Here is a 15,564-nt window from a genome sequence, read left to right as displayed (position 1 = left end):
TGGGTGAGGTTGGAGGCACTGAGCCTGCTCCGCTACTGTCCATCTGTTGGTATCTGGGACATCCATCCCCTTAGAATTGTTCCTTCACTGAATTATGAAGCTAGTTTTCAAGTTTCATTTTTATCCTTTTAAGGCAGAATGTTTGCTAGCAAGTCATCCATAACCATTAAATTAATACTTAAAACATGACAACATAATTAAACTGACTTCAAGCCCTAAGAGGATAAGAACAGTTTTAAAAATATTTTTAAAACCTGTGAAATACTGATTAAATTAAGTAAGTTCAAAGAACATCTGACTTTGGTTTTCATTCTGTCATGTGATATGCTTTCAGTTTTAATATAAATGTTCAAACTTTTTAATGCTCATAATTTTTACAGGGAATAAAACATGGTGTTACATTTAGAAATCCTAATGTTTATCACCATCTGATGCTGTCATGGAAGCAAGTGCTACTTGCACGCTCTTAAGAAGTGAGAATTGCAGTTCCTTTAGCTGATGACAATGTAATTATCCTTCTACTGTCAAAACAGAGGTGACTTCCCTTCCTCACACACATGATTAAACATACAAATGCATGCTACTCTGAAATCCTGTAGCTGTACTGGATGTCTGAATGTGAATGAGCAAGATCACATGAACAACAGGGCTTGGTGATGATAAAAACCAAGTCTGCAGCCACCCGGCCCCGACATTTTCACCAGCCTTCCTCCTGTGGGAGCTCGCGTCTAAGCATCCACACGAGCTCTCAACAGAATGTCACATCATCGGCAACAGCGGGTACAAAAATAACTAGAAGGGAAAAGCCACAGTGAGGCTCAATGTCTGTCAGTGGTTTAAATGACTCCATTATTTATTAAATGCACACAAAAGCCAGCCTTTGGAAAAGCACATGCCTTTTTTTTCCCACAAGATCTTTAGGACGCCATGAGGGCCACCTTGGGTGGAGACATTCTACCTGGTCTTTCAGCTGCTGTAGAGACGTCTGAAGGTTTAGAATCTGACTGAAGAGAGGGCTCTGCAGGACAGACCTCAGGAGGCTCAGTTTGTCTTCATTGGCGGCATCCCCACGCTCCTTTAGCTTGTTCTGCAAGCGCTCTGCTGCCTGCAGGGCTCTGGTTTTGTCTATCCAGGGAGAAGCGTCAGTCAATAACCAGATCGAAAAGGCTTGCCAAATCTATGAAGACGCTGCACCTCTAGAAATCCTAAAACAGTTCTCCTTAAGTGCACAGCCTTTTCAATAGTTGAACTGAGTGCAAAGCTATACAAAAGCATGTGTTTTAAAATCAGTACGCTCTTTTAATGTTTAAATATTTTCCTCAACATTAAATCGCATATTTACGTATGTTTCAAAACAACCGAGCTGCTTCATTAGATTTAGTGTCTAAAGGTAGAGTACAACCTCTCACTGTAAATCTTTAAGTCTGTTATAATGAAATTCATCTAAGAGCAGGAACAAGGTGTAATGCACACTTAGGCAAACAGTTGTAAAAGTCACAGACACTGACACAAATGATGTGTAACTGAACTCAGTGCCAGATGTTTCAGCTCTTGTGAAAATCGCATAAAGTCTTGCATGGCCTTAAAAATCGAATCACTTCTTCTTTAAAAAGACACATGAAATTATATATATAGTGAATAATTAACCCATTAAGTGGAAGGGGATGCCACTGATGAATCACCTCCAAAATACAATCATTTCATATATTAGATTTTAAAGTATTCTGTGCCTGATAACTTGGTAATAATCAATAATAGATTTTTCAAAATTGCTGTCTCAACCCTTAGAATGCAATACCCTAAAATTAAATAGCATATTTACAAACACTTCCAACCAATATAATTCAAATCACTATAAAATACATTGTGGATCAGATATGCTATGGAAGTGAGCATTTTCAGTATGCCCTAATAGGTCAAGCAACTTACATACACACTTCCACCAATGATTTTCAACATAATCCTGAATGATACAAACATAGGTTCGTTTAAGACAAATTTGTTTTCTCAAATGGAGACTGTTCAAGTATGTCCTAACCCAGTCATGACAGCAGCATGTACACCTATTGCCAATCACAGTGATCAGAAAAGAGGGATCGTCAGAGGCAGCGCTTATAGCACCACACCTGGTATTCCACAGATCCTGGGCAATTAAATACAAAACCCTATCGATAATGAGTACATATACACAAACAAGATGGAATAAACAACACTGTTCCTGCAGAAATTCTAAGCAAAGAAAGATAACGATACACATGAAAATTGTTGGTTCTGTGTCCCATGTTCCACAGTAACTGAGAACACCAACCTATTACTAATGTTTACATCAATTGTGAAAATGTGTGCTACTTAATATCTAGTAACTGCTGACAGAATGAATCTAGAAAGCAGCAGTTTAATGGAAGCCATACTATCCCTTTCCTTCTCTTGTATTATCAAGAACTTGCCTCTGTGTTCCAACAGTTTTTATGGCCTATGATTTCAATGCGGAACGAAGCATGGAAAATGCATCCACACTGAATTTTATGATCAGAGTAGGAACAGAATCAAAAGTCCAATGTCACAGACAGCTCTTTTTCCCTTTATTGCCCCAGTCCCTCAAAACTGGCAGCTGTGGAGACCATTATCCTAGTGCCAGAGAGACCTGTGGGCACCCTTCAGCACCCAGTCTCCCAAGAGCAAAGTGGAGAAGCGACAGTGCTGACACGGCAGACTCTGCAGTGTGCGCCACGCCTGACCCAGCTTTCTCTGTTCTGGAAACTACCCTGCCGTGTGGGAAAGAAAGTAACACACAAGCAAAGGAGACGCGGCCCTTGCAGCTGAACCTCTCATGTAGAGCCAAACTATTGCAGATGGAATGGGGAGAAGACTGGGGTCCTGGCGGGCAGAACCAAGCCCTGGGCAGCACCTTCCCTGCACTAACAAGCGAGGGCTGGCTGCAGTGCTAACTTGCTGTTAAGCTTTCTAGCGGTACCCAAAAGCCATGACTGTGCTCATAAAACAAAACAGAGCTATTACGCTTACAAAACTCATAATTTATAGACTACCTCATATGTTCACTTTTGATTATGATTTGTTCTCTATAAACACGTAAATATATTCTCACAAATACAGAACTCCATTACATGTTCAATGCTACTGGATAAAAAAATTGAAAACCAGGTTCCTATAGCTATGCAGAACACCGCGTACTAAAAGAGCAGTGGAAGCATGTTCGAGTCTGACAAAAGCAGGGTGGAAAGAGGATGTCTTACCTATGGTCTCCAGCATCTTCTTCAGAGCTCAGTGTTCTCTATGACGATTCAAAACACCAACTGACATGAAACTCTGAGGAGAAAGGAAATAAAAGGGAGTCGTTATGTTTCAATAAATACTAAGGACTAAAAAGTTTAGTACTTTTATAATTCTTTAATTAAAACTATATTGACTTAAGTTCCACAGTTTTCTTCACATGCAGCATAGAAGCCATTTTGACCTACCAACTGCAACGCTAGGGAGAACTAACTGCAACACTCAGGAGAGCAGGCCCGGCACCTTAGAAGGGCAGCACAACAGATCCAACCCTGTTAGCTCGGACATGGGTGAACCAGCCACAAAGCTGTGAGCATGGGAGAGCTGCCCCATTTCCCATCGGGTGGACCAACCCTGTAGCTGTCCAGGACCAGATCCTGGGTTATGACTTGGCCCGCCCCAACAACCACCCCATCTATGATCTGCTGGAGCACGTGAAGAGATCTGACCTGCAGACCTAAAGCTGCAGGGTCTCCACAACAAAGGCCACAGCAGGATGTCCAGGAAGAGCCCTAGTGAGGGCCCAACAATGACCTTGTAGTGGAGACCAGGGGCCTCTAAGCAGACCAATGATTCTTTGCAATGAACACTTGCAAGTAGAGATGTGTGGACCAAGGAGTATGGTGTGACTTGGGTGGCAGGACGAGATTTTTAATTCCTTCTCTCCCTTTTTAAAATTATTCTCATTTTATTTTCTTCATTTTAAATCTTGAATTGTGTTTACCTCCCCCCCCCCAGGGGAAGAGGGCAGGGGTGGAGGGCAGATGTGAAGGGACCAGGAATGAATGGGATGAAGATTCATTAGGTGAAAAGACATAGAATAAATACGTTTTATTGATAAAAGTCATTTTAAAACTTTTATGACTGCTGCAATAAGGCAAAAGTTCTGTTCTAAACAAGATGTCAAAGTGTATAAAAGCCTTTCCTTAGCAGCCTCTTAAGATGGATCACCAGCACCCTGAATTAACAGCAAGACTCTAACGCCACAGAGCAGAAGGTTCACTTGTGTGCACAGAAGAAATTCTGTGAGTCACACTGTGAAAGCTGTTATCCTGTCCCAGATGTCCACAGCCCTAACTGGGAAGACAATACCACTGGAAATATGCTTTGACACCACACAGCACATGAATCCCCTTAGGACAATACATTAATCTGGGGATTATAAACTTAATGTTTTTCAAAAAAAGGAACGGTGTTACATCTTCAAAGGTTTTAAAAATATCTCCCTGAGTAGGTGTTCTCCCTCCAAAAACAAAAACACATAAAAAAACCCAAACCAAAAGGTTCCCAACTGTTTCAACTCACACAAGTCCTTTGCTAACACTTCCTTCACTAAGCCCTTTGAAAGAGTGGACACAAATCTGCAAAGTCATTGTCAATGATTGTCTCCAACCCTTACCCTCAGCTATTCTTCTCAGCCACCTCCACAGCTCAGTCTCCTCACTGCCTCAGGGTCTCTCCAGGAGCGTGTCAAAAGGGGTTTATATGATTCTCTCTCATTTTAAAAAGTGGAACAAGTTCTTACTGACAAAAAAGAAATAACAAGTGCTATTGACCAAACAATATCACATGGTATAATGGTATATGTAAGAAAATGCCATAATGAAGCAGATTATTTTACATGCTACTAAAAATGTAAAATGTCACAACATATATGAAAATAGAAAAAAAAAAGTTCTTCATCATTCTCGGTCTTGAAAAAACAGGCCATAACTCTGAAAATCACAAGTTGGCCCCAACCACCTCTTTACAGGAAACCACACTTGAAAAACTAGGTGGTATGTGTTGCTCAAACAGCCGCATGGAACACCGATGCCCGCCAGGCCTGCCATTTGCTCTGGGCAATAATGAGGGCAGGGTTTACTTTGTTCCCAATTTGGTAGACACGGACAATACCAGCTCCATCCCACATAGGGAGATATCACAAAGACTTGTGCTTCTTTGGAACAGTTCCCAAGTATCAGGAGAAGGCCCTGGATCAGACCTCGAATTGAAATCAAAATAGCTGCGAGGCCTTAAACAACAGGTCTAGCATCTCAACCTCGACTACCCAGAAAACAAAGTTATTTATTGTGTAGTCCTTAAACAACAGGTCTAGCATCTCAACCTCGACTACCCAGAAAACAAAGCTATTTATTGTGTAGGCCTTAAACAACAGGTCTAGCATCTCAACCTCGACTACCCAGAAAACAAAGCTATTTATTGTGTAGTCCTTAAACAACAGGTCTAGCATCTCAACCTCGACTACCCAGAAAACAAAGCTATTTATTGTGTAGTCTACGACAAAATGAAAGGCATAACATGACAAGCCTTAGTTTACAAACACTACAGAGAGATCTGATAAATAAACCACAAATATTTTAATTTTACAAGGAAATTTTAATTGTACTTCACAAGAGAGGTTATTATTAGATACCCTTTCAAAAAATTAACCCCTTGATTGATGATTGATTTCTGTGCTGATGGAGATCAAATACAGAGGTTTGTGCATTCTGAGCAACCAGCCCTTCAAAAACTACCATCCATTCCTCAGGAGACAGTAAATAATACAGACACCCACAGCTGGACAGTGTCCAGAGAGTACGAGACTTTGGAAGACTCAGTCTTAAACTGGATGTCTTCATCAAAGCTCCTCCACTCAGCCAGGCAGTGGTGGCGCACGCCTTTAATCCCAGCACTCGGGAGGCAGAGGCAGGTGGATCTCTGTGAGTTCGAGGTTGGGCTGGACCAATAGCCTCCAAAACAATACAGAGAAACCCTGTCTCGAAAAACCAAAAAAAAAAAAAAAGCTCCTCCACTCAAGGCTCAGGGATCTGTGCAGAAGAGGAGGCAGAAAGACTGTGAGGGCCAGAGGGATTGGATGACTCCAGGGAGACAGTATCCTCCAAGCACAACAGGACTGATGCACGCAGGATCTCACAGAGACAGTAGCAGCATGCACAATGCCTGCACAGGTGCATGTTAGATCGGACCACAGAACTGAAAGAGGAAACACAGGGTCCCATTCCTGACCAAGAAGCTATCTGTAACTGATGGCTGCTAGCAAAGAAAACAAAATCAGTTTTCTTCAATGGAGTTTCACTGAGCATGTCAAATCTACTTCCGGGCAGGCCACATACCCAGGAGTAGCTGGCCAACACAAATTAACTTCATGGGCATTGTGTACTTTTTGATTCATTTTGTTTGTACTGATTTTTTTGTCTTATTGGTCTTTGGTTTATTACTGTGATGTTCCGTGTGCTCGATTGCAGGGCTGAAGGAGGTAAAACATGATCATAATATACTGTATAGAAACTAAGATAAAAGAATATAAGTAAAATAAAATTACCTTCCCTTGTTAGTTTACTTATCTGTTCTGAAATTGAGTATATTTAGAAATAAGCAATAAGAAAAAAGTTTTGAAACAAAAGCTGTTATTGGCAAACTCAATAAAATCTTGGACAATACGCATTCCCTATGAAAACTCAGAAAGATGGGGAATGTTAAGGGGCTAGCAGGCTCATGAAGAACCCACAGAACAGATCCAAACAGAGAAAAACCCAGTTGCCCACACTCAGCTACAAGCCAGTGAGGGAGAAACAGAATGGCATTCTCCCCCTCCAAAGAGCACTTACGACACGGGTTAAAAGGGAAGGCAAACTCAACAGCAAGCCACAGACAGCAATTTCCAGATAAGAGCATTACTCCTGCGGATTTCAGAGATTTAAAACAAAGCAACAACACAAACAGAAAGCAGTTCCACAGCTGGCCTGCTCCTTTCAGAGGTTCCCATGGGAGTCCCGTATCAACAACTGTGACAGGACAATAACTTTTTTTTAAGTTGTTCTTTTCTATGCCCTATACCCTATCCCAAAAATTCATTTCTAATTATAAACAAAATTGTAAGAACAGAACTCTGAACTCTGGGGGTGTAAAAGCATCAAGTCTACTCCCTCCAAACCACTGACACTAATTCTCCTGTTCACCTCTCAAGGATCCTTCCCTTTTTACAACTCACCATCATTTTAACTGTGCTATTTACATGGGCAAGTAAAAGGCCCCCACATGTGCAATGTTCACAGCACGTTACTCAATTCTTCTCTTAATCTTACAGTCCACTCACTTACACAAGAGGCAGCAGAGACAGGCTAAGTCCCTTGTCGCAGGTGACATCACCACTACGAAGCCACGATTTGAACGCACAGTCTGGCTCCAGAATGTACAGTTCAACTACTTCAAAACACTGCCTCTCAGCAGGAAAGAAAAATCACCTCGCCATTCTTTTTCTCCTTTTCAATGGTAAAATTGCCATGCAAACCATTCCTTGATCTCCTATTTTTCTCTTTGATGCTGTGATAAAACACTGACCGTAACCAATTTGGGGAGAGTGGGTTTGTTTGGTTTCCATTTCCCCAACACAACCCATCATTGAAGGAAGTCAGAGCAGAAACTCAAGCAGGAACCTGGAGAAGAAAAACTGAAGCAGAGGCCATGGAAGAATGCTGCTTACTCTCTGGCTTTTAAGGCTGGCTCAGCTTGCTTTCTTACACAACCCAGAACTATCTATCTGCACAGGGATAGCACAGCCTACAGTGGGCTGGACCCTTGCACATCAATCACTAAACAAGAAAAAGTCCCTCCACTTCCTGTTTTAGCAATAGTGTATGTCAAGTTGATTAAGAAACAAAAACAAAAACTTAACCAGCATTCTATACATGACTAAACCAATAAAGTAAACTAAGCTCAGTGTAAATAAAGCCTAAAATTAAGTAGACTGGTATATACATTCAATACAGCCAGTTATCAGCACACTCTGAACAAGTCAGAACTATGTAACCTTAGAACTTATGGGTAAGTCCTGTCAAAGAAAGATAGTGTTCATCACTTACATGACATTCACTTATTTTAAACAATCACCTTTAAAAGGCAGTATTTTAAGAAAATTCCTCAAGAAAAAGTAAATCTATACTAATGTCCAAAACATGGCTGTTGCCTTTCAAGTGCTAGGACTAAATCCCCCAACACAGGGAGAGCCACAGAAGTCATGGCTCCCTACTGGCAACCATCCATGTGTCCAACTTGCAGTCCTACTACCATCTGGTTACAGATGAACCTGAAATCTGTTTCAGTAGCCACACTCTCGGAAGGACGGGCACGTCAATCATCACTCAGTGGATCTGGTATTGAGAAGGATGCTGACTATCTTGCTGCCCACAGTAGTACCCTTTGGTGCTCCACACACTGTTCTCCAGACGAGAAAGATGTGATGTTTTTGCAGAGTCACAGAGCTCTTAAGTGGGGGAAGTTGTGCTTGAAATCGCTGCCTGACTTCCAAGCCTACACTCTTATTTGCCCCTATTTGTTTAGAGAGGTTCTCACCATGTAGCTTGGGCTGACTGCAATCTCATTATGTAGTAACCAAGCTCTTAATCCTCTTCCCTCAGCCTACCAAGAGTACATATGTGATACTGAACTCAGCTTCTACCCCCTATTTCCATATTGTCCTGAAACTAAAATTACACAGTAGAGGCACCAATTTTTTTAAAAAAGAGAATGTATAAGATGTGTACTACATTGTGTCTATCTATATAAAACAAACAGAATATAAAATGTATTATAGGTGGAGATTAATAGAGACATACTTGCAAGAAGCATAAAAGTGCATATTTTTAAAAAACTATTTCCATGGTTTTTCCAAAAATGCTCACAGTGACACACAGTCAAGCCAGAGGGGACAAGAAGAACCACTGACCACTGCATTCTTTAGCTTTGCATCTTAACTGAGCACAGTCAGGGTGAATAATATAAACACAATGCCTACTTAAATTTGAATTATAGGAAAATGAATACTTTCTAAATGTATGTCTCTTAGAATACTTCAGAGATATTTATGCTACATTCCAATTAGGTGTGTATCTAAAATTCAAATTTAACTGAGCTTTTAATTGACAACCCTATTATCTTTGTGTTTGTTTAGGAATACTAAAACTAAAACATCATTTATAATTTTAGGCCTCAATGCTAATGACAGTTCCCAGATCCTTAGTAAGTCTTTGAAGACATTACTGGTAGCCATAAGATTCCCCAACAAAGGGCTGATAACATGTTTTCTGCAAGGAATGAAAAATAGACTGAATTATTTGGTTTTACTGAGGAGCAAGCACTAACTGGCTGTTTTGCTTTCTGAAAGCAGTTCTGGAAGTGTGCAGGCACAGAACGTCTACCATAAAGAACCTGCGCTTCCAATAGCAAATCATTGCAATGATGCAGATCTCATGCAACTGGCAAGTGAGGCTGCTCTGTCCTAGTGATCCAGTTTGCTTTCTACTTGCAGTGAAAATACCATGACCAAAAGCAACTTGGAGATAAGGTTTATTTCCTCTTGTAGGTTACAGTCCACCATGAAGGGAAGTAGTCAGGGCAGGACCATGGAGGGATGCAGCTTACTGGCTTGCTTCCCATGCTCCACTCAGCCTGCTCTTATGCAATCCAGGGCCACCTTTCCAGGTTCCGAGCACCCACAGCAGGATGGGCCTTCCTGCTGACGGCTTCTGGATGTACATGCAACACAACATTTAAAAGTCTCATTCAGGGAAGTGATGGGGAACCCAAACACAAATCTACTTCACTTACAAAGAAACTTGTTATCTTTCACATATATTCAAGTGACAAAGCACTATAATAAAGTTATGACACACATTACCATAGGAAACCGTGCTAACATAGTTACATAAACAAGTTTATAGATAGAAACCATTGCTTTAACTGAGAATCCACGTGAATCAAGGAAGTTTGAATAAAAATAGCATTTTTAATTCCATTTCTTAGAAATTTCTTACTATTATTATTGACCTCCTTTCTTTTCTTGAGACTCCCCCCAACCCCCTTTGAAGGGATAAAGATTCCCACCTAGAAGAAAAAAATTCATGGAAAATAAAATTTTAAACATTTTATTAGTTATGCATATATTATACAACAAATGTATTTGAACTAACAAATATTCATTAACTTTGCTTTAATTTTCAAAACTGCCTGGAAGCAAGTTTTGAAAGTTGCTTTTATTTATTTTTCCCCTTTATTTTTATTTTCAGTATATGGGTGCTTGGTCTACATTCATTTTTTTTAGATGGTTGCCTACATAAGAGGTATTCTCATCCTTTCAAAACACAAGTATTTCCTTCCTAATTTACAGATACAGCAGAACATAAAAATAATACTGTTTTATATAAAAAAACAACTTCCATTTCCTGAGTTACAAATTTAAGTTAGAACCTGTAAAGATTTTGAGTTAAATTAGCTTATTTCCTGCTTGTGCTCTACTATGATCTCAATTCTAGAGTTGGAAGAAGACTCAAAACACACATAGCTGGCACACTATGTGCTGTGCTCACTGGGGTTGGTCCACACAAGTCAGTGGTTTCTGAGTTTATAACTTAGAGCTGTTGCTATCATTCAACTATCAAGCTGGCGGGGCACGTTTAAAGTGTACTAGATAAATGAATTCTGTTTAGCCATTGCATTATTTTATGTCCTTCATCTCCATCTTCATCAAGTTTTTGTTAAAGAAACCCAAAGAAACATTAAAATAGGGATCTGATACCCCGTCTCTGTCCCTCATCTCACATGCTTTCCCCCCACGCCCCTATATGACAGGACCCTGCTCTCAAGTCAACTCCCATCCGAGTACTGACTCAGAAAGCAATGCTGCTAAGCACAAAGATTTACTCTCTTCTGTTCTCTCACTCCCTAGTGAAAATCAAAGGAATGTGGGCTGTTGGGCAGTTTGCCCCTGCTCACCACCATATTTTCAGTGTTAAAGGCCAAAACACCAGATGCCAAACATATTTCTTGGACAGCACCAGGCACAGGGATTCTTCCAAGGGTGGCTCAGGCAGATAAATGTGTCAATACCAGATTGCAGATGCATCCAGGAGCCCACAAAACGCTCACTCCCACCAGTGTGTTTTTGTGAGTGACCTCAGACACACAGAAAGATAAGCTCTGTGGCACAGAGTTCTCAGGTGTAATTCCTATACTGGAAATGCATTCTCTAGAGAAGTTACTTCTGGCTCCTGCAATTTGCCCTTTTGCCTGCCTGGAATGAGGCAATTCCCCAGTGAGCCTGGGGGCACTGTGTCCTTGGTGCTTATAAACTGCCTGGAGACTCACACATCCCCAGGGACACAGAGGCAGAACGGGCAGCTGGTCTACTATAGTTTGTAGCTGCAGGAGAAGAGCCTGATGCTGAAGATGTCTGTCATTCCTGAGCTGCCTACTCAGTGACAGAATTGAGGTGGTGATATGGAAGTGACAGTCCTGAGGCAGAACAAACAATATGTGGTTTTGTCAGCTCTAACTGAGGGATTCCTCGGTGGAGTCCTAAAAGGCAATGAATACAGACAAACTTTCCTTCACTGAAAAACACTATGGAACTACGAAACTTGGGGGGGGGCGGGGGGGGGAGCTCTCTCTGTCCAACTGCCTCAAGTGTATAAAAATTCTAGGACATTTACATTTTCTAGGGGTTTCCTTCTAGCTCTTAAGAGTAACTCGATTTCAAGCATTGCCCGTTATCTTTCCAATATGGGTCTTCAGTTATTGAATCATTTCTACAGAAATCATCAGAGTGGCGTCTATCGTATCGCCTCAGCTACCCTGAGCTATAAAACATGGCAACTAATTAGGTATTTTTATCCTTCCTCATCAATCAGTACTTCTAAATTCAGTTTGTGGCTTTCATGATTTCCCTTTGCTGAATCTGGATAGGAGCAAAGACAAAGTTTGCAAGAAACTCAAGAAAAGGCAGGCTCAAATTTCCGATAAAAACTGTCTTGTCTGGTAAGAAAAAAAGCACATTAGAGCAACAGTTAATTCCTGCAGTGTGATTGTGGTGACTAATGGCTTGTGAGCCCTGTTGGTTGAGCTCCAGGTCTACTCAGAGCAAGGCCATGCAGGGACTGTGAGGAGTGGGGGGCGTGTCAGCAAGTACACCCTCACTTTCTTTCTTTCTTTCTTTCTTTCTTTCTTTCTTTTTTTTAATTATGTATTATATATACAGTGTTCTGCCTGTATGTATGCCTGCAGGCAGAAGAGGGCACCAGATCTCATTACAGATGGTTGTGAGGCACCATGTGGTTGCTGGGAACTGAACTCAGGACCTCTGGAGGAGCGGCCAGTGCTCTTAACCTCTGAGCCATCTCTCCAGCCCCCCTCACTTTCTAAGCCCATTCTTCACAGCGGTTTCCAAAGAGCATTTCAAACCCTCAAACTCAGCTGCTATAAAGCAACACTTTCTTTCACAATTATTAATTATTTCATAATAGTGAAATCTCTCTCTATGCCTGCTAAGACCAGATTTTAAAGCAAGGCACCCCAGGTTTTACCTTAACTGTCATTATGAGCCTCTAGATGATAAAATATCATATATGAAGACTATATATGGTGAAACCACAAAACTTATCTAAAACTGATTTGGCTACATAAGAATTTGGAAACAGAGAAGGAAGGAAGGAGGAAAGATTAAAGTCATGGCTACATTCTACATCATTTTCCTGATTGAGAAAAGTAACCTGCAGTCCTCCCTGGACTTTTCACATGGGTTCCAGGGATCCAAACTCAGGTCCTCATTCTTATAGGGAAGGACTTTATCCACTGAGTCATCTCCCCAGCCATGAACACTTTTTTATATGACTGAAGATTCCAAAAAAAAAAAAAAAAAAAAACCAAAGAAAATCACCCCCCATGAGTTAACCTGACAAATTGCAAATTCCAGAAATTCAATTCAGTCAAAGTACTGACCCATGGAGAAACCAAGGGAGAGAGGTTAGTTCTGATGTCCCGGAGGACACAGAGAAGCAAGTGTAGACGGGAGGGAGAGCCTATCGGTAAGGTGAAGAAGCTGAAACACACAGAAAGACAGCGCTGCAGGCAGAGGGCACAGGAAGCCTACAAACCTCCCCGGAGTCACAAGCCAAGGTAAGCACAGCCAGGTGTTGCTAACTAAGGTGACGCATGTCTGGGAAGAAACCAAATCCTTCCCTCCACCACAGTCAAATTAGTCTCAAAGAAAAAAATGTAACTCCCCTTTACTCTTCTCTAGCCTGAAAAGAACATGTGAATGCCGAGAAACACTATGGAGGTATCAGACATTATTATTACAATACTAACCTCAAAAACTAGTTGGTGTTATTGGTTGCTTTAGAGAAATCAACCACAAAAATAAAATTCTACATATTAACCTAGAAATGTGAACACTGACACATATTAGTAAGTCCAAAACTGTAGAGAGATGCCTTTTTCTCGTCTGCCGCTTTGGTTCCCCCCACCCCCACCCCCCCCCCCCCCCGCCAGTCGCCTGGGCTCTGCTGCATTGTAGTCCCCAATTAGCACACAAGATGCTGTATTATGAAGCTGTTGGCCTTGCTTGTTTCTTACTGGCTAACTCTGACTTAAGTATTTATCCCATAATTGTTAATCTAAGTAATTCTCTTACCGTAGAAAAATTCCGGACATCTTACTTCTCTGGTGGGCTACATCATGACTCCCTGTGTTTCTCCTACCCAGAGTCCTCCTGGACTCCTAATCCCACCTATCTTGCTTCCCTATTGGCCAACAGTGCTTTATTGACATATACACAGGACTTCCCCCATCACAAAATTAATGAGTGTATTATTTCATTAACTATTAATTAAACACTTAAATATTCCTAGGTGTGAGACACAAGGAGAATTAGCAACTGTCAAAACACGCTCAGAGCCCAGTGTTCCTCCATTCTCCTTCAAATGACTACTTTATCCCATCTCACTCTCCCTTCCTCCTCTCTCCCTCCTTTTGGTATTCCAATATGACACAGAGAATCTGGCTTTCGTTTCCTATTTTTCTGAGAGAAGTTTCTTTCGGTTTGTGTTTCAAGGGTTCACTCCATCATGCCAGGGAAGTGAAAGAAATAGGAGCTTGAAGCTGATGGCCACATATACCCAAACTCAGCAAGCAAAGAGCAATGGATATTTGTGCACTTTTTCTTTCTTATACAGTGTGGGATCTAAACCCAGAGAATGGTAACACCTACCTTTAGGAAGAGTCTTCCCACTGCAATTAGCCTAACCAAGAAGGTAGCTCACAGGTGTGCTGAGAAGCTTGCCTCATGAGTCATTCTACATCTTGGCAAGTTGACAGCCCAAAGTTATGGTCACACAGGGCCTCGCAAATGGTAGACAAGCACTCTAACCACACACCTCACCCTCAAATAAAATAAGATACTGGTATTGTTCAGCATGGCCAAGCAAGTCTTTCTTTCTGACAGCTTCACTGAGGAAGTAATTCTTACAAGTCACTTTAAATACTCCTGTTTCCAACTTTAAGCCTCCTCCTTTTCCATCTGCGCATTTTTTACTTCCTTTATCTTCATGAACAACTTAGTGACCAGTGTTCACAAATTTTCCAATCTTTTTAAATTTAAGACAAATACCCAAATTGTATAAAAAAATCTTCATTTGCTTGTCACTGTCACTGAAGGCACAAGAATGACAAAAAATAAGGAAACAAGCCTACCTTCTGCACCCCCAGCGAAATGGATATCCCAGCCTTTATTGTGTGTGACATGCCAAGCACCTAACATCATCAACTGGAATCAACAGACTCTGGAGATGTGACACAGAAGGCTCACCCTGAGGATGGACAGAGAAAAGAAAGGACCCAAGAGAAAGAAAGGATACTTGCTAAGGCAGGAAACCAGAAAGCATGTAGATTCCAGTGAGGTAATAAGAGGGGCTGGGAAAGCAGCACTTCCATGACCTGCTTGGGACTGCGCTGCAGGCTAAGTAGAACACACTCACACACACACACACACACACACACACACACACACACACACACACACAGCCACAAGGAAGCAGGCTTCAAAATGGGAGACTGTAAAACTTCCGTTATAAAAAAAAATTTTGGCAACAGAATAAATAATTTACCAAAGAAAAGAAACAGTGGTGCCACAAAAACCAAACAAAAACACCTCCTGGGAATCCAGAATAGGGTAACAGCAAGAATAAAATAAAAGGAAACAAATTCTTCAGAGTAACTGGAAAGAACTCAGTGGACTCCAGGAGCAGAGGGCAGAGTACAAAGGCACATGACATCAACGGTGGCTAACCCTCCACGTTTTAAATCTGAGACACTGGTCACACTGTGAGTTGGAAGCTGAAAGAAGAGCAGCAGATAAGAGAAAGGGCACAGCCTCCTAGAGGGCTGGAAACACTTTCCTTATAGACATGCTGCATTTGAAAGGGTTCTAGAAAAAAG

General features: G+C 41.3%; 1 protein-coding gene across 18 annotated transcripts in view; it reads right to left on the bottom strand.

Moving 5' to 3' along the window:
* The window catches only part of Mpdz (multiple PDZ domain crumbs cell polarity complex component), a 158,010-nt gene that overhangs the window by 131,152 nt on the left and 11,294 nt on the right, over positions 1-15,564 (bottom strand). For all 18 annotated transcript variants that reach the window (XM_013122071.3, XM_040757236.1, XM_013122077.3 and 15 more), the window contains exons 2-3: positions 3,255-3,327; positions 959-1,125 (exon numbers count right to left, since the gene is read on the bottom strand). In XM_013122071.3, the coding sequence (XP_012977525.1) occupies positions 959-1,125; positions 3,255-3,270 (183 nt within the window). In that variant the 5' untranslated portion in view covers positions 3,271-3,327. The remainder of the gene's footprint in view (positions 1-958; positions 1,126-3,254; positions 3,328-15,564) is intronic.

Source organism: Mesocricetus auratus, unplaced genomic scaffold, assembly GCF_017639785.1.
Source record: "Mesocricetus auratus isolate SY011 unplaced genomic scaffold, BCM_Maur_2.0 Super-Scaffold_100014, whole genome shotgun sequence".
Classification (NCBI taxonomy): domain Eukaryota; kingdom Metazoa; phylum Chordata; class Mammalia; order Rodentia; family Cricetidae; genus Mesocricetus; species Mesocricetus auratus.
Note: the sequence above shows the minus strand (reverse complement) of the source record. Positions and strands in the feature narration are given on the sequence as shown.